At 41.1% G+C, this 21,427-nt stretch overlaps 2 protein-coding genes across 2 annotated transcripts; one reads left to right on the forward strand and one right to left on the reverse strand.

Moving 5' to 3' along the window:
• Positions 1–2,732: 2,732 nt before the first annotated feature.
• LOC307248731 (uncharacterized protein) lies at positions 2,733–6,527 on the reverse strand. The gene is made up of 4 exons (XM_080025206.1): positions 6,355–6,527; positions 4,320–4,551; positions 4,025–4,162; positions 2,733–3,930 (listed from the first exon to the last, which is right to left on the reverse strand). The coding sequence occupies exons 1-4, from the start codon at positions 6,516–6,518 to the stop codon at positions 2,848–2,850; spliced, it is 1,617 nt and encodes a 538-aa protein (XP_079881332.1). The 5' UTR covers positions 6,519–6,527; the 3' UTR covers positions 2,733–2,847.
• A 1,287-nt stretch (positions 6,528–7,814) lies between these two features.
• On the forward strand, positions 7,815–11,099 carry LOC307271579 (dehydrogenase/reductase SDR family member 11-like). The gene is made up of 7 exons (XM_080054110.1): positions 7,815–8,076; positions 8,748–8,957; positions 9,126–9,220; positions 9,360–9,489; positions 9,668–9,760; positions 9,873–9,938; positions 10,079–11,099. The coding sequence occupies exons 1-7, from the start codon at positions 7,945–7,947 to the stop codon at positions 10,118–10,120; spliced, it is 768 nt and encodes a 255-aa protein (XP_079910236.1). The 5' UTR covers positions 7,815–7,944; the 3' UTR covers positions 10,121–11,099.
• The last annotated feature ends 10,328 nt before the right edge of the window (positions 11,100–21,427 follow it).

Consider the following 21,427-nt stretch of genomic DNA (forward strand, 5'->3'; position numbering starts at 1 on the left):
AATAGGCTAATAACGTAGGCTAATTAATATTCAACATTTAGGACAACTTTGGTGTATTTAAATCCCTCAGAAACACATTCACTTATAACTTGACATATTATAAAACAAAGGCGTAGGCCTACCACTGTGACCGCTGTTTGTGAAGTCACTTTGAAAAGCCTCTTTATAGCCGATGAATTGGAAAGGAACGAGAGCATTGTTTAACCACATGTTCTCAGTTACAATGTTGATTGGAGACTGATGTCTGCCGCTACACTTCTTAGAAACCAAGTTCCATTGTTCTGGACCTTTGAATGCAAGAGGGGAATAAAGGAACGCCGCTTATTAATATTTTCTTATTTTACATTAACTGCTCGTGTCAGTGGTTTGTCTTGAGGTTTACCTTTGCAGGAGTGATCGCACACCACTTGGGCCTGGTAGCACCATTCTACAAGAACATGTTTGAAATAGGTTATTTCATAGCCTACTTTTTAACGCTTTTGCCATTAGCTTAAATATGATTTGATATCATGCAACTTATTCCCCCTTCCTCAATTATTTTGTTTTCATTCCTTACCTGACCCATGCACTTTTTGCACTTCCCCCGAGACAAACATCAGGGAAGATGCAAACAACATTAAAACAGGTGCAAGCAGCATTGTAAATGTAGGCTACTGTCCGCCGCGAGGGGCTGTTGATGTTTTCAATCTTACGTTTTGGGCCGTTCGTTTAAATGACAACAGAGTTTATTGGGACTGAAAATGTATACTTTTGAAACCAAGTTCCAGAATGGAATTTTTTGAATATGCAAGGTCACAATGTAAATAGGCGTTTTTGATTGATAATATTATTGTCTGTTGTGTAAAGCAATGGTAATAGGTAGGCTAGTGTGTGCTCTGTATGCAAACAACTCTAGTTTGCTTATCACACGCATTGACTATTAGCCTACCAATAACATCAACATTATAAGCTTACAGTGATTATGTAGGCCTTATAATATTTTGATAAGGGTAGACCTGATACAAGCTGATTTTGATGCATATCATTTTCTAAACCAATATGAAATATTTTGTTAAAAAATTATAAAAACGTGTTACTTCTCCCGGTGGTAGCCTATAGCCTATGCTGTAGCCATAGTGTGAATTTATAAAATTGTATTGAGTAGGCTACAACCTTTTATGGTCAGTGGGGTTGAATTGTTATCACGACATCATGAAATAACTGCATTTATAAGATGTAAGAGGAACATCATTCAGAAATAAATGTAAGAATGTCCGTTACCGTTTCCATACTTTTTTTAATTTTATTAAAGCAGTGCATATTCATTTGTTTTATAATGGGCATTGCGGTCAGCATTACATTTGAAATATAACATTTAGGGTTTTGTCAACTCAACTCTTTTTTTTGCACCACTTTGTGTAGACAGAATAAAGAATTCTCTTCAGTAGCTCAAAACGAGGCTAAAAAAGGAGAAAGAAGAAGAGAAAAAAAGGAAAAAGGAGGGAAAGAAAGAGGGCGTCCACCCTCAACTACAGGGTTGGTGGTTCGATCCCCGTCCCCCCGACACATGTCCAAGTGTTCCTGGGCAAGACACTGAAGCCTAAATTGCTCTCGATAGTTAGTTTGCACCATAGATTGTATACAAAATATTTGCACCCTGCATGGTAGCTGCTGCTATCGGTCTGTGAATGTGTGTCACTCTGGATAAAAGCGTCTGCTGAATGACATGTAATAATAATAAACTATTAAATTAGATATATAATGACCAAAAAATGTACAACTTTGTGTGGTTGTTGTTAATGTAGACATTTGACTGTTACATTAAATAATAGGCTAGTTATTACATAACTGCTAGGGTGGTCAACCCTTAACTGCAGGGTCAAGAAAGGGTGAAAAGCAATCTGAAAATGATCAGAGATCAAAGAGTGTCTCTGATCTTGGAAGTTCAAGATGTTGCCTCCTTGTCAACACCTCTTGATTTACGACAGGTAAATTACCTGGGAAAGCTCACATCTAAATAGTGTAAAACCTTTGATTAAACCTTTGTTTTTTTTCTTTGAACACTGATCACAACAAAGTTACAGTTCTTTTTGATTGTGACTTTAATGTCTCCAATCATTTTCTTTACTCATTTACAATAACTAAAATTAGTATTGAAAACATTGGTAACAATTTGCTATACTGTGCCATTCCTGTCTTGTCATTTAATACCTCAATTAGCAAAAAGCCTCTGTCCCTGGACCTCTCACCAACAAGCCATCCGTGACACTGACTTTCTCCCCAAAAAAACCTAGCTCTTCAGATTGGCTTAGTCAGTGAAATGTTTTTATATTTACTTGTTCGACTATTAGTCTGTTGTTTTATTGTTGTGCATCAGTTTTTATCTTCTATTATTTGTCCTTGAGTGTCCTAAAAGGTGCCCTTTAATGAATAAAATGTGTTATAATACAAAAAGCGCCCTTTAATGAATAAAATGTGTTATAATACTAGATATTATACTACTTAAGATTAAATAAATAAAAAGTCAATACCACTGTTGAAGAAATAGTGTGCACATTTAATACAAAACACACGCACCATAGTACACACACACACACACACACACACACACACACACACACACACACACACACACACACACACACACACACACAGATAAATAAATAATCAAATAAAATAGTACAATAAATGAAATAAATACAAAAACACAGCACACAAAGAAATATATAAGAAAGTAAATGTATATAAAAACAAAACAAGTAAATACAAAAGTTAAAACAAGGCTAAATATATATATACACTGAGTTTTGTAACTCGAGTTAAATGTATGTGTGACTGTATATGAAATGTTTTGTGTGTAGTGTATGATTATTTTTTGGCATCTGCCCTCTCCCTCCTCTTTTCCTCCTGCCACTGTTCTAATGTGTTGGTTGCTGTGACAGGACAGTAGATGTGGCCGTAAAATTGGCCATGTCCAGCTTCCTTTGAACGGGGCTGGTGACACTGGCGACACTGGTTTGTTTCTACAGTGCGAATGTAGGGTCTGCGGGCAGTTGGTGGGGATGGAAGGGGAGCAGAAGGGGCAATTATCTTAGGATACTGGGCCGGGACTTGTGGGAACAAAAAAATTGGTTGTGAAATAACCGGGTTTGGGACCACAAGAAAAGGGGTAGAGGCAGGTTGAGGTGGCTGCAGCGCAAAAAGCTGTCTTTGTACAGACAACTGGGTGGGATGGAGGTGGGGAGCCACAGTCTTCCTCCTGTCCACTGCCTGCCCTACTGTGCTCTTTGGCAGGTTGTATAGTATTTTAGGACCTGGACGTACAGGAGCAGTAGTGGGCCTCATTTTGTGAGGTGGGAGAGGCACCGGAGCAACAGGTACTTTGGGAGGAAGGTTGAGTCCTTGCTGCAGGATGCTGAGGTCCTGCCTCTTCAGCCGCCTGTTGTGCCACTGGTTGACAGTTGTCTGGCTCACCTCAAACAACTGTAGGGTAGTGCCCTGCATCACTGTCCCATTGCCCAGGACAAGCTGCCTGATCTTTCGGTAGTCGGTCAGAATCAGAGTCCATCTAGTCAGTGACTGACTGCCCTGTTTCTTTGGGCTCTTGTGCAGCTCGCAGAGCTTAATGAAAATTGACTCAACTAGTCGGCAGCAGTCTGGCCACTGGGCAGGGGACCCTGATGAGCCGGCCACACTCCGGGTCATGCTCTCCACCCCTGGCACAAATGCAGTTTTGTTTGCACGGTAACGTCCATCTAATGGCTGCTGCTGGTGCCGTGCAGAGTAGGCCAGCCTCTGCTGGTCGTATGGCAGAAGGTCCTGCCACAGAGCCACTATGGTACCTGCCTGTTGTGGACTGACGGTGTTGCCAGGTTCAGCCCTCAGTCCCACCAAGTACTGTGCCAGGCTGTCCACTTTGTCCATCCCTGGGACACCACGCTCATCCACAGCCTAGAAAATGTCACAGTACATTTCAATCAAAAAACAAAACGAAAACACACAATATAACAGCTGTTGCAGTGTAAAGTGTCACCAGAAGACTTACCAGTTGTTGCTCAGGTGCTGCTAGGGTCCTGGCCGCGGCCCCAGAGGGACCAGCAGTGTGAGCAATGGGGAGAGGGGCCGGTAAGATGGCGGTAGTGGGAGGCACAGGAGGAGGGGTGGCACAGACCGATGGCATGATCTGTTAAATGCAATAAGATTTTATTTTAAGAAGCTTTTATTCATTCTTAGGATTTTTACATATTTCCTATACTATAAACATTTTACATACTTGATTACATCATGAGCAGGTGTGCACACTGTCACAGCATGATAAAACATATGAAAAGAATAATTACCAGTTGTTGCTCAGGGGCCTCTGTACTGTCAGATGCAGCTGCAGTCTGGAGAGAAGCTGGGGAGGAGAGAGCTGGATTGCTGGCTGAGCTTGGTGTCATCACAGAGGACACGTCCAGGAGCCGGCCTGTTTCCTGCATCTGAGGGCCAAACCCCAAGGGCAGCAAACCTCCGCAGGCGTAGCATCCACTCCTCATTCCCCATCGCTCTGTGCTTTTTGAATTTTGAAGCCATCTACCATAAATATGGAAGTGTCATTTATAACAAACCAACAAACGTTTAACCACTAAATATCATTACACCTGAATATACAGCCTCCAGTGAGGGCAATGTTACAAATACAGTGAAATACAGTGTTGTCTAAATCAGCTAACTCTAACTAAAGTGAGATCAGTGTGTAATACATCATGAATAAGAATAACATGCCACAGTAGCCTAACGGGATTATTTTAGCATGATATTGACACAGTTCTTTTTTTCCGCTCAAAAAGAGGACAATGATTTAACGGTTTAGTGATGTTAGGTAGGCTATAGCTTAATAATTACGAGAGTAGGTCTGCCTTCGTTTTTGCCAACCAATAGCAGAACTTAATGCAGACCTACTATCGTAATGATTAAGCTGTTTTCATTTAGGAAAGCCAGATATCTGGGTGTGGAAGAAAAGCACTTAACAGGCTACCGCCGCTACCTACATTATAAATTCAATCGGCTAAGAAGTAATGGTCACTTATTTTATGTTTAACACCGTGAACGGGCGTTTGAAAAGAGGATTAGATGCGTAGAGCCGCAGCAGTGCATCGGTATGACCCATAGATAGTATAGCGTTTGACCCAGCGACATGTATAACACTGTAACACAACGGCAATGTATTTGTATTCAACTAGTCTGGCATGACCACTTCCGCCAGCGTCTATTCGCTTGCGTCGAAAAGCTACGCAGCCCTGACGCAGCCCCCTCCTTTTCCGGTTGCTGGCTTTCCCCTATTGTGATCCCCCTCAAATTCGGAAACAATTCGCTCACAGTCAACCTGTGTGCTTATGTGCAGCGCTCTCTCTCACACACATACACACACACACACACAGGGTGTGAGAAGTCACATTACTGTAGACAGAAATAAAGTGTGGCGATACTTCGGGATAATAATATTGGCGGCGGCGGTCCGGGATGCATCCTAGCTTAGCCTAGCTGTCCAACTTCATTGTACAACTACCCCCGGGCAGAAATACCCTCATAAACTCTGGAAAATGAAGCGTGGGGGTTTGAATTGAGCACCGGACCTTATAACCAGCTAGATTAAGATCCGCCGTTCCCTTTCTTTGGTGAATTAGGGACTATGCAGCGGTGTTTTAGCGACGGGGAAAGATTCCAACGGCTTCCACTATCACCTAGCAACTCTTACGGCTACTTGCTGCAGTTGGTGTAGCGCTCACAACGTCAAAACCCTGTTCTGCCTGTAAACAGACGGACTACGGCTCTGACTACAGCGATAGGAGGTGGTGACATAAGTTCTCGAATGCTAAAAATTCTACTCGACCGCCGTAGCCGTCCTCTCAACCGCCGATGATAATGTTACCAGAGATAACACTACGTGGGTGGCTAGTTAACTCCGGTTAAGTTATCCCGTGAGCTCCTCGGGGGCTAAAGTGTATGGTGTCTTGACATGCTGGTTAGAAAGCAACACACTATGTATATTCCTTTTGTCTTTAATAGTTTTTGTGTGGCGTTTGCGGGTTTAGCCATTTCTCTGACAGTCTCTGGACGTGAAGACGTTCCATCAAAATAAGTCCCCCCCGGCACTATTTTGCAGGACACCGCTGCTGCTTCCCGGGGTTAGCCCCGCCCTAGATGATTGTGATTGGTTTAAACAAATACAAACAGGCTAGCCCAGTTTCCCCCGGTTTCCCCACCCGAATAGAAGGCTCTAAACAGAGTGCTTCCAGACCCTACTACTTGCTGTAGTTTGGTCTGGCTTTGCGAGACTAGTATTCAACTAACTTAGCAAGTTTAAAATAAACACAATGATAACGGCGACTTTACCTTAGCGTAGTTCTGTCAACAGCTTTTGTCCCGGGCGCCGGTGAGAGAAGTTGTAAACGTAGTGACCATGGACCTATAAAGAAAGGTAATAGGCTCGTTCGACCTGTCGCCGTCTTGCTAAGACCTGCGCAATTATGACGCTCGTCTTGCTGAGCGCACTGCATTATGGTTAGACTTTTTGTCCCACTTGCACCCGTGGCTGGCTGCGGCTCGGCTGCTTGAGACTTTGAAGTCCCGCGGTATCAAGACGGACACAGACACTGGAGCAAGTCGCTGCAGTTGCTCCCCACGGGCTGCGGGAGCGAAATGTCTGATGGGAAACGTCTTGCTGACAGGCGGAGCTGAGCGCTAATTGGGAGTTTAAACCTCGTGCCTTTGATGCGTTTCCCCAATTGGTTAGGCAAAAGTCTGACATCACCGCTCAAAATTGAATTACGATCCATTCTTTTTGATTTTAATTTATGTTTAATCATTAGGCCGCCACAATATGCATTTAAGCAGAAATGTACTTAATCAGAGTTAAACCTCTGAACCCTTGACATAGAAATAATTTGGATGTGTAACTCTCCTGTATAGATATATTTAAAAGTGAACACAAACTTGAGTCACATAAGATCTTGGTGAAGTGATTTTTATACCATTAAGATTAAATCATAGGCTTATTTCAAGTGATCTAAATGGTCTGGGAATTGTATTTTACATGTAGTGTCGCAAAGCCAGACCAAAACTACAACAAGTAGTTTGTTTGTTACACATCATAATACAGTTCATCATATCCATCTCTACAATAATAATAAGGGATCTTTTCTTAGACCTTCTTTATTTAGGCCGATCATATTCGTTATGTGAAGGGAGAAATACTAAACCTCCTTTATTTGGATTTGTAAATTATTCTTGTAAATTATTCTTTATCACTTAAAAGTAGGTGTTCTAGTAAAGTAACAAGAAAGATAAAGATGTGTGGGGAATGGGGATATTAGCTTATATCTCGTTTCTTGTTTTGAAAATGCCCCTCGCTTTTAAAGTGTTTACTCGTCTTTGTGTTGTGTTCTGCTTCTAATCGGTTGTAGCATGTGTGACTCTCCTGCGAATATGTTTCTAATAGGCCTTCAAAATAAAACTAGAAAACGAACTGCATCCGCAACAAGGACGCTACTTCCGACTCGGAGCTGTCCGGCTTCAGTCAGGCATTTTCGTCACTCCCCCGACTGCACTCGGCTACTCTCGTCTACTTTCCAGACGAGCTGAAAGTTAGGTCGAACGAGCCTAGTGACAGACAGAGCGTAAGCGGCAGGCAGATGCGGCCCCGCTATTGGTCGGAGAAGTCACGAGTGGAACTGAATTGTAGACATGGGGCACGGTGATTGGTTGAAAATCGTGAAGAAAATAAAAAAAATCGTGGAGATGGCGAGACCTGATTGGTCTGCCATTTCCAGTCGCTCTCCCCCTTTATAGGTTCATGCTCTCCCCCCCGGCATGCTGTGCTCAGTAGCATCTGACAGCAGAAACCTGACCTAACCCCGACGTGACCCTCATTATTATTGCGAAGGTTTTGTATGCGGCAGGTTCCCCCCTTGTGTCCCGGCTGTGATGGACCGCTGGAGGGGGAGAGTGGCTCTGGTGACCGGAGCCTCGGTCGGTATCGGGGCTGCCATCGCTAAAGATCTGGTCCGGTGCGGCATGAAGGTGGTGGGCTGCGCCAGGGACGTCGATAAAATCCAGGTTTGGCAGCGCTTTTACTGGGGTATTCATTGAGATAGAGCCTCAGCCCACACGTCCCACAACCAGAGAAGCTAGCTATAACTTAGCTTGCTAACTTCTAATCAAAGTGTGTGTTGATAAAAGACATTTAAAATAAACCTTTATTTTGTGTCTTTCTCACGGTAACGCCAGCTTTTGCCTTGTAAACGCTCATCAAAGCTAATTTTTGTATGGCCTACTCAAAACAACTCAACACAAACCACATTGTATAGTATGCATTAAGACTGGGTTAAATACTTTAAATGGTGTCAGTAAACTGGATAGGGTTAATTTTTAATTATGTCTCAATTGCTAGATCGCTACACCAACACAAGTTGACTGTTGGCTTCTTTCCTGCTTTTCTTGTAAATATTAACCTCTAGAAAAATAACCTTTGTTCTGTCTTAAAGCTGGCTGTTAACTTGTCGTAATGACCGTAAGATTTCTCAAATAAATGACTCTAAAGAACATGAAAGTGTAGGCCAAAGTAAAATGAATTAAATGTATGCTGTTGCATTCGACGTTGAACAATGGTTGAGCAATGTTTTCCCCCTGATTTACTGACATAACAGTAGGCTATAGGCTACATGTCAAGTCACACTTCACAAAGTTAAATGTTAAACCTAACTGTCTTGACATCTCTTTGTTTTCAGAAACTGGCAGCTGAGTGTCAAAGTGCAGGCCACAGCGGCGTTTTGGTGCCTTTCAAGTGTGACCTGAACAACGAGGAGGAGATTCTGTCCATGTTCTCCGCCATCAAAGCGCAGCACAAAGGTGTGGACGTGTGCATCAACAACGCCGGCCTGGCTCATCCAGAGTCTCTGTTGAATGGCAAAACCAGTGGCTGGAGGAACATGCTGGATGTAAGAGCTCAGTGTTTGAAATATATGTGAAAAAACAACAGGATGTTGGCCCTTCTTTACAACGGTGCACTGTTGCCAGTCATTACAGTTTTCCAACCTATTTTTTATTAAAGGTGTTACAGACAGAGTCTTTCTTTACTTCTGACTTTCCTGTTTGGTGTCTTGCAGGTAAACGTTCTTGCGTTGTGTATTTGCACACGTGAAGCGTATCAGTCGATGAAAGAAAGAAATGTTGACGATGGACACATCATAAACATTAACAGGTACAGCTTTATTTAATTACATTTTTAGGGATTTTTCAGAATCCACACGGGAAAGGGACAGATATCATGTCCATACATGCAGCCAAATGTTGGTGGTGACCTGGTAAAGCCTACAATTGTACATGTTTCTCTGTTGAAGTATGAGCGGACATCGCGTCGTTCCCAGTGCTGACGTACATTTCTACGGCTCCACCAAGTACACTGTGACGGCCCTGACCGAGGCCCTTAGGCAGGAGCTGCGTGAGGCCAACACCCACATCAGAGCCACAGTGAGACTTTACACATTCAGACACCTCTGCATCATGCTTCATTTCTGGAACCAAGCTGAACCCAAAGTCCATCACTGTTCTTCACCATCTCCATTAGCTCCCTTATTAGATATTTTGGAACAAATGCACAGTGTTTAATGAAGTTTACTCTTTTCTGATGATCCCATCTTTCTTGCAGTGTATTTCTCCAGGTGTAGTGGAGACCGAATTTGCCAAGCGGCTCTACCATGACAATGCTGATAAAGCTTCTGCTTTATACACTAAATTTAAGGTAAAAATAGTATTCCTACATCCATAGATTGATAGATAGATAATTTAGTTAAATTAATTTAATCAATTCCACTGTCAGTAGCATATTAATAATTTTCTCTCTTCTCTTGCAGCCACTGGAAGCAATAGACATTGCAAATTCTGTCACATACGTCCTAAGTGCCCCTCCGCATGTACAGGTATGTGATTTCCTCCCTCGTACATATTTTAGTGCTTTCTAAAGTGACTTATCATTTGTTTTCAACCTCTTGTTATTTTATTGTTGACATATCAGTAGTTTACACATGAGGACCTAACCTTCACATACCTTTTTCTCAAGATTGGAGACATTCAGATGCGGCCCGTGGAACAAGTGTCCTAGCACTGCACCGTGTCATCCGACTGGTTTAGCACATGTGTGAAACTAAAAGTTTGTCATGTAATTATGCACTCAGAGAATAACATTTGAGATTTAAAGATAACATGTGTTGCACTTAAACTTTATTGTTTTACAGCATTAAATTAGATCTCAGGGATGCATTTTCATATTTAATATGAACTACTATTACAAAAATACATATTTTTACTAATCTTAGAATTGTAATTATTCAGGAAAGAAACATCTAATATCCAACAAAATCTAGTAAAATATTACAAAATCTGAAAAATTATTAGAATGTCAAACAAACATATTAAATCAAAAAAGTAAGTAAAATATCCCCAATATAATTCTCTAAAAATTCTAATGGTGGATTATCTGAAAAATATTAGCCTTATATCATAAAAATATCAACAATAAACAACTAGATTTTCCATGTACAACGGTTGCTTGATTGTGCCTGAACTCGATAAATGTTTATCAAATCCTTTTCTGTGTTAACTCACTGTCACTAAACATTAATTTCACTACAAATTGATAGGTGATCTATGTTCTGCAGTCTTTAGATTAAAGTGTATACAGCTTGTAATGAGACTCGTTATCTATTCAAACTTTTTAATGATATTTTAACCCAATGAAGGGTACATTTTTCAACAAAAATGCAGGTCAAACAGAAATAAATCTTCTAAACGTCCACTAGAAGTCACTGAAATACTGTAGATCACTGATGCGTCTCTGTACGAAAAGTTAAAATTTAAGTGATGGAAGACATTCATTATTTTTTTTGTTTGCATCAAAAACAAAAGTAATGGAAAGTAAGCACATTTATTAATTAAGTACGGTGGAGAGGTACTTGTACAAATTAATTAGGATTAATCATTTTACGACGGTATAATTTAAATGCACAGCTTTTACTTGAGTGAAAGATCTTAGTCCTTCTTCCGCCACTGCCCAATCAAATAAAGTTGTATTTTTACAGTGATCAGCTTTGGTGTGATTGAACAAAAACAGATGTATTTGATTCACTGGCAGTGTGTGGTGTGTTGCCACTGTCTACAATGATCTCATTGCTCCATGGAGGCTCTGGATGGTCCACAGACTTGTGAGTGGGTGCACTATGCTTGGCATTGCTGGGAATGCGAGGAATCAGTGACAAATGCCAACTTGTAAACGTTGGAGTGACACAAAGACCTGGAACTGGATCCCTTTGCTGAGGAGCTCGGACCGAGATGAAGAGATAATATAATTTTTTAGTTACAATGTGCTAAGAGGGCCACACATGTAGGTACATGTTTGGAGTATTTTTCCATAGATCACTGACTTATTAGTTTCAGTTTTGGCCTTAAAGTATACAAATAATTGTCTGAAATATTATCTTATCTAGGTTTGCTATCATGTTTTCATTAGTTAGGAGTTAAAACCTTGACAATATACACATGTTTTTATGTTTAAAAAAATATTCACAAACAGTCTGGTGACTTTACAGGACGGCACAAAGTTCTTCACTGCTTGTAAAGCAGGTTTGACCTTGATGAGAAATAAACGGATAACAACTTAGCGAGCATATTTAATTACTTAAACTAAAGTCGAACCAAACAAAGTACTTTTTACAGTCAATCAGGAGTTTGGATTTTTGTTGGGCAACATTACATGATGGATCTTCAAGCTTTGCCCACTAGAGGTCACAAGCACAATAGTACAAGCCTCTATAATATTGATCTTGTGTTGGGTGCTCATGTTGTCAGGTGGCAAAGCTTGCTTCTCTAGCTTCTCAGGAAAAAAAAATATTTACCATTGCAAAAAAAACCAGTACAAATTTGAAGCTACTATTTTTAGTAGTGAGTAAGATTTATGTTTTTTCTACAGCAAGAAATTGATCAAGTTTAATAAGGCGGTGGCATAGAGATGAGGACTTGTTTACAGATATAATAATTTTTGTTTATGGTAGCAGCGTTGCTTTCGACTATCAGTTCATCACTTTGGTCCAGACTAAAATATCTGATGGACTATGTGTGTGCGCAAGTGAGATTTTTGCATGGGAATGCACCTCATCATTGAGCATATTTTTTTTATTTAAGGATTCAAAGAATAAGAACATTTGATGATATATATTTTAGCTCATATTGCACAAGCTAATAAACTAGACTTAATACCTTCACACTTTTAACACTGTAACATTTTAACTATCAAATGTATCCCACAACAGAGGTTTCCTTTTATGTGAACAATCGAAAAATATGTTTCAATTTAGATTTTTTGTTGTTGTGCTGTGGGACATTTCAATGTACAGCACATGATCCAGTCAATGTAAAGCAACAGGGATAATTGTTCCTTGTTTTTATAAAAAACTGGCAAACCTCGAGTGGCTAATCATTTAGTTTGACAGAATGAAATGTCTGACCATCACCTGTAGTATTCAAATAGGCCTATGGAATTAACTCCCAGGAAATATTTAGTGTTTAATTGAAGTTTCCCACCCCTGATTCTTTTGTTATGCTGTAATATATAATTGTATATATAATATTAGAAATATTCCTATTGTCTTCTTTTTTAACTTTTTAATTTTTAATTTTTTTTTCTTTATTTAAAAGGGACAGCGCACACTAATAAACATGAGCACAAAAGTTCAACATGTAAATGTGCCAGATTTAGCCTTGCAGGCTAATTTTCACCTGTAGTCCCTGGCAGGCAGAAAGAAAAAAAGAAAAATACAACTCATAAGCACAAAAACAAAATGACACAAGCACAGACGAGCAAAACGACACAATCATTTCTTCAGCACATAACAGGTTGGCGATGTGTATTTAAAGAAAGACAAAAAGCACAGACAAGGAGCATACAAGTGGCATGAATGCAGACAAAAACACATAAGCACAAACAAGGGTATACAGACAAGGAGCACAAACTCAGACACAAACACAACTAGTAAACACACTATCCCAGATGATTATGGACGCAGACTTGATTTGTCAGTAACCAGTTTTTTATAGATTTTGAAAGCTTTAGAACTTTAAAGCACTTGTTAGCGGTTTTAAACTTAAATTACTATTGAGATGCTGTTCTACACAACCAACATAATCCAATTGTTGAACCATGCTTGTCAGTGTTTGATGAGCAGCAGTTTTGCTTCTTATTCCAGGAGCACTACTCTCTCCCTCTTTTATCAGTGCCTACCAGCTGATTGAACCACTTTAGGGTAGTTTTACTTGATCAATAATGTCTATCCTGTGTTGGTGCATTTATTGGTTTATTGAATTCTTCAACTAATAGGATGCCACAGACCGTTCTGTCCTCTCATTAGCGCACATCCAGTACTATGGATTGTGTATCCCCTTGTGTGTGTGTGTGGGTGTGTGTGTGTGTGTGTGTGCGTGCGTGTGTGTGTTTTTATCTGCTTCACTAGAGAGTGTGCCTCCAAACAAAACAGCTCATATCTTTCAAAGCCGCAGTCTCCACAGTAACAGGCTGGGGTCAGAACCCTGACACGACCCCCTTCCTAGCTGGCATCAAGCCAATGCACTGGGGAGGAGGTGTCACGTCACCTATCACTTAGGTCCAGGAAATGTTCAAATTTTGCAGTAGAACTCAATTAAATTTTCTGACCAAATATTTTTTTCTGTTTATAATGTGCACAGGTGTCAACCCACCCTGCTGCCTACTCCATTATGACACAAAGCTACTCATATATGTAAAGAAAAAACACTGCTGCACGACCTCCTGCTTCAACCCATCTTCACCCCATAAAGTCCCAGTAAGTTCATAGGTTTGCAGTCTACTGAAAAATAAGATGCACTTAAAATCTGTTTTCCATATCCTGTGTGTGTGTGTGTGTGTGTGTGTGTGTGTGTGTGTGTGTGTGTGTGTGTGTGTGTGTGAATGAATGCCGTATATCTACTGTATATGTGTATGTTGACCTCTGTTAGTGTGTTAATAATTTTAAATCCTTGTCTGAATCTGATTTGGACAGGCCACATAAATCACATAAGCTGCACACATTGACACATGTTGTTAATTTTTTCTGTAAAAGAAAGCTGTTTGTGAAAGCCGTGGTGCATAAATAATACTTTTTACAATCCCAACCTATAAAGTTCCACTACATATGCAGATGTTAAACATAAATATAGAACCCAGGACATATTTTCAAAGGTCATAAACTTACATAAGACATGGAACAATGTTCATTCCTCGCTGTGAGAAATATTCTTATCACAAATCCAACTGGGTTAGCCATTTTGTCATTTCATCTTAAATTTGAGTCTAAATGCCAAGCTCCTTTGAATGCTTGGTTGTCTTCAAAAAAAATGAATACATTCTGGGAACTTGAGCTGCATGAAAGTCTGCATTGTTAGATTGTTCCCACTCTGAAAGATTAACACCGGGTAATTTGAAACTGTATCAAGTGTATCTGAAAATATTTCCTGGATATGCCAAAGTGCATAAGCATTTGTCAAATGTGATGATCTAATTTGGAATATCCTCACCCAGATAATTCTTATTATGCAAGCATGTGACAATCAGCTGATCTGGTGGATTTCAGCCACTGCACCGGGTGTTACAACCCTCACGGGTGGGAGGTGCTAATGTGAACTAATGTTCAAATTGAGCTCCTAATCTGTTTGGAGAATGTGGCCCTGGCGTAAACCACACAGGGGCAACAATTAGGCCCCTTGAACAAAGGAAAGCAGTAGCCTGTATGACATGGCAGAATTATCTAGGCACGATTTCAGAGCACATAGTATGGAAAGTAATGTCCACCAAAAATGAGGTTTGTTTCCAGGTAAACCAGGTTAGCGTTAGGCCTCTGGATTTCAGATTTCCAATTTTCATCCTTTTGATTAAATAGATAATTTCCAGCTGAGGAAACAAGGGGACTATGCATGCAAAATATCTATCTATCTATCTATCTATCTATCTATCTATCTATCTATCTATCTATCTGTCTATCTGTCTATCTGTCTATCTGTCTATCTGTCTATCTGTCTATCTGTCTATCTGTCTATCTGTCTATCTGTCTATCTGTCTATCTATCTGTCTATCTGTCTATCTGTCTATCTGTCTATCTGTCTGTCTGTCTGTCTGTCTGTCTGTCTGTCTGTCTGTCTACATATAAGCTCATGATTCTGTCTTAATTTATGAATAGGCAACATGTCGCCTAGGCCAATCATATCAGATCTCTACAAAGTTAAAATAATTGTTGTTGCAACATTATGGGAAATAGTTTCTTTACTTTCTTGCAGAGAGTTAGATGAAAAGGTTGATACCACACTCATGTCTGTTTGGTTACAGTTTTTCTCAGTCGCTTTGGTGCTTTTCTCACATCACTATTAACATTTGCACAGCAGTTAGTGCATTTCTCAAAACAATTAGTGCAAACTGCAAAACCTAGTGGATAACCTGCAAAAGTATGTCACTAGCTCAAAATGGATAGTCTATTCCTCAAAAGCAAGTATTCATGTCAATGAAACTGCCAGTGTCATCAAAATGAAAAGTCTTGACACCATCGTTTTGAACAAGATAGTCAAATGGCTTTGTCATGTTTTCATTATGACAGTTTATTCTTTCAGTGTTTTCCAATGCAAAAAAAAGGTGACACTACCTGAAAATGCTCAAGACAGCACTATACACTATGTGTACAGCCATTTGAAAACTACAGTAAACTTACACATTGCTGTAGTTAGGGGAGTAAGTGAGTACAAGACACTGAATATGTTTCATATTTTTACTGTATATGCTCTTTGCAATTCTACAGCTTTGTGCAAAAGAAAAATACACTTCAGTCACTTATTTAGAACAAACATAGAAAAACACCCTTTTGGTAGAGCTTTGCACAAATGTGAATAATATAACAGGACATATTGTAACATATATAGGTAAATCATTCTGGCACATCCAGACGTTCCTGTCTGTCTGGCCACATATTTTCATCTACATCACAACGGATATTATCCCTTGCAATGCAGCGAGTAAAGTATCTCCTTGACAGAATTTGATAACTAGTTCAACAATTTTGTAAGTAATGACTCAAGCAATGAAATGAAGACTATTAGTTTTATTGGGAACGACTATTCAGCATCCATAAGTATAGTTCATTTTGACTGACATGACATAAGCAAATGACAATGTTATAAAACAGCAGAGAATTGTATGAAAGCAACTGATACATGTCCAAAAGCATTTGCAATTTGTTCAGAGGAAGGAGAAATTGCTACTATGATGTGCTCAAATGACTAAATGTTGCGGAGGTTGAACTAATAGTTATGAGAATTTTCATTCTGATCTGAGAAAAGCACCAAAGCGACTGAGAAAAACTGTAATATAAAAGATACATTCAGCAGGTGTTAGCTTGGTTAAATTTAGCTCAAAGGCAGGAAACAGGGAGATTAATAGGCTGGTGTGGCTACATCCAAATGTAACAAAATCCACCTAGTATCAATTATTAAGCTCATTCACTGACATTTCAAATCTTATTTGTAAAGTGTGGCCTTTTTGTTAAATTTGCGTAAATAACAATGTGTAAAAAAACAGCGTTTTAAGCTAGGTGGTAGCGTTTTGTTTAGCATACCTGTTCTTTTCATCAAACTCTCAGCAAGAAAACAATGTTTCCAAAAACGTCAAACTATTCTTTAAAAAGTGAAGAATGTTAATGTTGTTCTTTAATCACAAAATAAACAGAGGGACCGTCATACATTCATCATTCGGAAAGTTTACTACAGAAATGCATATGAAAGTATTACAAAAAATGTATTCTCAGATTGCAATCGAATGAGTGAATTTATTGAAATGCAAACCCAGTAAAGATTAAACTGTAAATATTTTGGTTTAGCATTCATCATGAAGACAGTTGGTTTAATCAACAGGAGCTAGCCTAGCTGCCTAAGATGCATTTTGTTGTTGTTTGTTTTTAGCCCTATCTTACAGTACATGGCTTAATGTTGTCTAAGAAACAGCGCTGCTTTCCTGCTCTTCTTTGTCAGGAATTGTGCTTTCACTCTTTCAATAGATAACTGAAGTGGACTCATAACAGGAGTCCCGGAGGTGGTCACGCGGGGCTTCTCAAATCTCTGAAGATCAAACTCTTCAGTTGTGGTGACCTTGGATGGCGTGATGGTTGTGTAAGTGATTGTTTGTTGAATTGGATTAGCGACCGAAACTCCATCGCTGAGAGCAGCTTGCACGGTTTTTGCAATGATAAAAGGGGCTGTTGTGGTATGAAGTCTCCATTGTTTGTGAGTCCTTGTACGCCTGCTAATTGCAGCAGTGGTTGCAGTGCTGTTCAGTGCATCACTTGTTTCGGGAGTTGGAAGAACAGGAGTTAGGTTTTCATAAGTTTTGTGAAAAAGTGGATTGTCACTTGAAAGAGGTAAACTTGTGTTCCTCCATCTCCTCCTGAATCCTCTCTCTTTCGACATTTGCCTTTCTAAAACACTGAAGGAGGAGTTAGGAGCCTTAACCTGGATGCTCGTTTCCCCTTTGTTAATGTCCAGCCTGTGTGAAACCTGTCGCTCTGTGGTGAGCACCGGCAGTCCCCTAAGAGGGATCACTTCCAGATTGGGCACAGAGGAAATGTCATGGCTGACAGCCACCATGGGAGGAGCCAAGCTGACTTTCCTCCTTTTTTTCCTCCCTTCTCTGTCTCCCCTCTCCTTTGACCTGTTCCTTTTGACTTTGGGCATTACGAAGGGGTTCCTGGCAGTGCTGACACCAGGGCGCTTTTCAGCATCTCTGTGTTGCTCGGGCTGTGCCGTTGGGGTTACGGTGAGTATGGTGGGGGCAGAAGTGGCTCTTGAGTTGTCTGTTGGGATCATTACGAGCTCTACAGAAGAAGTAGGAGGAATTATCTTTCCCATCTTTCCCTTCCCCTTTCTGAGCCTTCGGGATTTTGTCATAAGTGGTGTTACAGTTGTCGTGCTTGTTGCTTCCGTGGACCCGGTCAGCACTTCAGACTTGGCTGGTTTCTTCTGGACTGTCGTAGACGACGTAATGGACACCGTCTCCTTATTCATCGCTGGTTCATCTTTCATGACTTCATTCAAGGGCTCTTCTTCTCCACCGAGCTCATATTCACTGTCACCGACCCTGTTTGGGGTTCTGCTTGACTGGTCGTGTTTATGTGACTCGCTGATGAAGTTACTCAGAGCATTGACTTCTTCTGCTTTGCCGCCAGAGGTCGGGACCACCGCTGCGTCCTCTACTTTAGCATCTGCCTCTGCTTTCTGCTTTCTCTTCCTCCCCTTTCCCTTTCCCTTTCCTTTCTTCTTTTTGTTGGTTTTCTTCGTCTTACCCGTGTTCTTCCTCTTCTTCTTCTCCGAGCTTTGCGTCTCTCCTTTATCGGAGTCGGCGGCGGAGCTTTGAGAGCTGGACACGGTAGCAAGGACCTTGATGAAGTCCTCAGCAGCGGTGACAACGTTTGTAAGTGAAGGTTCTTCTTGGCCCGCCATCGAAGACTGTGTGGTACTCTCCAGTTTCTCTTCTTCCTCTCTTTCTTTCTTGGATTCTTGCTTGTTGGGAGGTGACACCGTCAGCACATCGATGACATTAATCCCCCCAAAGTCGTACGGGACCGCCTCTTTCAGCACAGCAATGGGAGACTTCTCATATCGTTTACACCTACGAGAGAGTTAACAAAGAGAAAGTTGTGTGTATGTGTGTGGCGCTTTCAGAAAGTATTACGGCTCAGCATGTTGCAAATCCACTTAAAAGTGTAACACCAGAATCTACTGATACTCACATGCCATACCAGTGCCACTCTGCACACTGTTCTTCGTAAGCAAACTCAAAGCAAGGCACGCCAAGTACATTGAAGAACGCCTGACCCATCACCCTAGACGACGTGTCGTTGACTTTCCTAAAACAATCTTTCAACCTGCAGAGATTCACAGAGAGGACAAAGAGTCAGGCTCATTCCTCGTCCAGGGGATGGCAACGCAGTTTGATATACAAGACTAGAGTAACTCCAATAAAGGACACATGCATATCCGCTGTGTTTGACTTGTTGCTACGATTCCACTCCTGCAAAAATTCCATGCCTCCACTGATCTGTGCTGCTTTTGGATTTAAATGGTACATGCTGACACATATCCTGGGATAAAATGCATTTGCAAGGCATCTGCCAAAAAGTTTTAAGTTATCCTAAATGTTGCATTAACCAATCAAATCAGATTTTTGTTGTCAGATGATGCAGCCTTTACTTTATCCGGGTCCCTTGGTTTCATGGTCTACCGACATGGACACATTTATCAGTCAGTGCTGTCGATACTTTCTGACATTAGTTTGTCTTCATGGATCTTTATGGGACAACTGTCTTCTTTTTTGAATATGTCTAATGAATTCTGAAGTGAAGTTCCAGAAAGTCAGAAGTACTAAGCAGCTGTTTATTAAAGTTAATGAAGTTCAACCCATTTATGTTCTGTAGTTACTTCCAATGTGGGTTTTTTTGATGTTGATTGGGCTTTTTAAAAACCCTGAGGCTGTTTTTTTAAAAGGCAGATGTTAAATTGTTTTATGAAGATTGGATCATTATGTTTGAATTGTTCCACATCATACTCATGCACTATGCCTTTACCCATCCATCAAGCATGCATAAACCGTCTTTGTTCTTACACATACAGGTCAGACTTAATGATAGAATAGAATATTGTTTTTCACTCACGTATTATCACAGTCACAATGACAGATGGAGTGCCACTTGAAGTTAGTGTGGCCATAATTTGAGGAGAAGGCGTGGATGACGTGAGGGCAATGGTCGTGGATTCGGCAGCAGCTGTCAGTCTTTGCAAACTCTCCTGCAACGAGGAGGACAGATTGATCAAACCAGTACAGTAGTATGCCTAACTCTCACAACACACAGTATATATTAACCTTATTTTGCAAGTTTCTTAACCTACCCAGCTGGTCATAATGATCAGCCATGTTTCCAGCTCCACACCATAGGGTCCCAGGATAAGTAAAGCCCCTCTTGGATCTACTTAGAACCTCGTCTCGTAGCGCAGAGTCCTGTCTCTCCCCTTTCAGCCTACCGCTGCGTCCCGACCTCTCTTTTAACTCCCGGCACATCCGCTTGGCTTCATCCATGCGCGCAAAACGCGTGTCAAGTTGCCGGCCGGCTTTTTGCTCTTTCAGTCCCAACTTGCACTCGTGCATGAACGACTTCACCAGCGTCTGGTTCACTGTGACGGAGCAGGTCATAAGCTTCCCGGCGGGACTGACGACGGAGCGCACCGCCTCGGCTCCGTCCGACACCTGGTAGAGGAAACTCTCCCTCACGGTTGACATTTTGGCGCAGAAGGTGCCGTTGAGCATGGAGAACATTTCTTTGCTCTCCCTCTCTGCGTCCAAGGCGCGGCTCAGGAAGTCACCTTTGACGACGTTTTTGTCCAGGTAAGACAGAAAGACGAAGAAGACCGACCACATGATGCGGCGAGAATCCCCTTTCAGCACCACGCGTAACGGAGACAGCTCCTCTCGGTTTCCCGGCGCTCTGGACCAGCCCTCCCAGTTTTAAGGCGACGCTCAAGTGGCGTGATTTATTAATGCGATAAATGGCAACACAGGGAGGAGTCAGTCGAATTAACCTCTTTATATCAAGCCTGGTTAAGTAACTTTATATATTACACAATTGCAGAGTGCTTATACGCTGTTGGGAGTAGATATTGTCCACAGTAGGCCTACCTCCCTAAACGGTCTGGAGGGGAGAGGAGAGGACAGGGTTAACATAGCTCGCAAACCTCCAGCATCTTTTGCTGTACAGAGATGACCGCTAGTTACCTCCCTATCCCCCCCCCCCCCCCCATCCCCCTTTCGCAGCCCACAGAAAGAGTGGTGATTTACTTTAGGAACACGCATAGAGGAGGAGGAGGTCCTAGCTCGCCCCGCTCCTCATGGTAACAGGCATGGGGTGATTGTGCCAACCCAGGCATATATATAGGACATATTTTAAACGCCACAAAATAAGCACTGAATTGGTGATAACCTAAATCACAATAGGGGACAATAATGTTGGGAAAGTTTGAAGCTGACGCACGCAAACTTCACTGACTGAAGGGCCTCGGCAGATTGAACCGATGGTTGGAGTCAGACTTATCTCTCCCCACTCATGAATCATGATCCCGAGAAGTTGGAATGAACTACCGATACAATTACTGCTTCACATTTCCTCTTGGTGATGTTGCATTTTTTTAAACAGATTTCTCCACCTTTGTTATGTAGCCTATATCACTTAAAACCTTTATTTGTTTCCTGGACTTCATCATGTTTATACTTGTGTTAAAAACAAATGTATTCTTCAATCATTGATGTTTGCACAGCAGTTGT

The sequence above is a fragment of the Ammodytes marinus genome (genome assembly GCF_949987685.1).
Source record: "Ammodytes marinus genome assembly, chromosome: 3".
NCBI classification, from domain to species: Eukaryota; Metazoa; Chordata; class Actinopteri; order Uranoscopiformes; family Ammodytidae; genus Ammodytes; species Ammodytes marinus.

Bases quoted from the DNA above. Each gene is read 5' to 3' on its own strand.
- LOC307248731 (XM_080025206.1), bottom strand. From the start codon at position 6,518: ATGCAGTGCGCTCAGCAAGACGAGCGTCATAATTGCGCAGGTCTTAGC. The intron at 4,552-6,354 runs GTAAAGTCGCCG...TATTTATGGTAG, and splicing joins GTTGACAGAACTACGCTAAG to ATGGCTTCAAAATTCAAAAA. The intron at 3,931-4,024 runs GTAAGTCTTCTG...GACATTTTCTAG, and splicing joins CAGCACCTGAGCAACAACTG to GCTGTGGATGAGCGTGGTGT.
- LOC307271579 (XM_080054110.1), top strand. From the start codon at position 7,945: ATGGACCGCTGGAGGGGGAGAGTGGCTCTGGTGACCGGAGCCTCGGTC. The intron at 8,077-8,747 runs GTTTGGCAGCGC...CTTTGTTTTCAG, and splicing joins GGGACGTCGATAAAATCCAG to AAACTGGCAGCTGAGTGTCA. The intron at 9,490-9,667 runs GTGAGACTTTAC...TCTTTCTTGCAG, and splicing joins ACACCCACATCAGAGCCACA to TGTATTTCTCCAGGTGTAGT.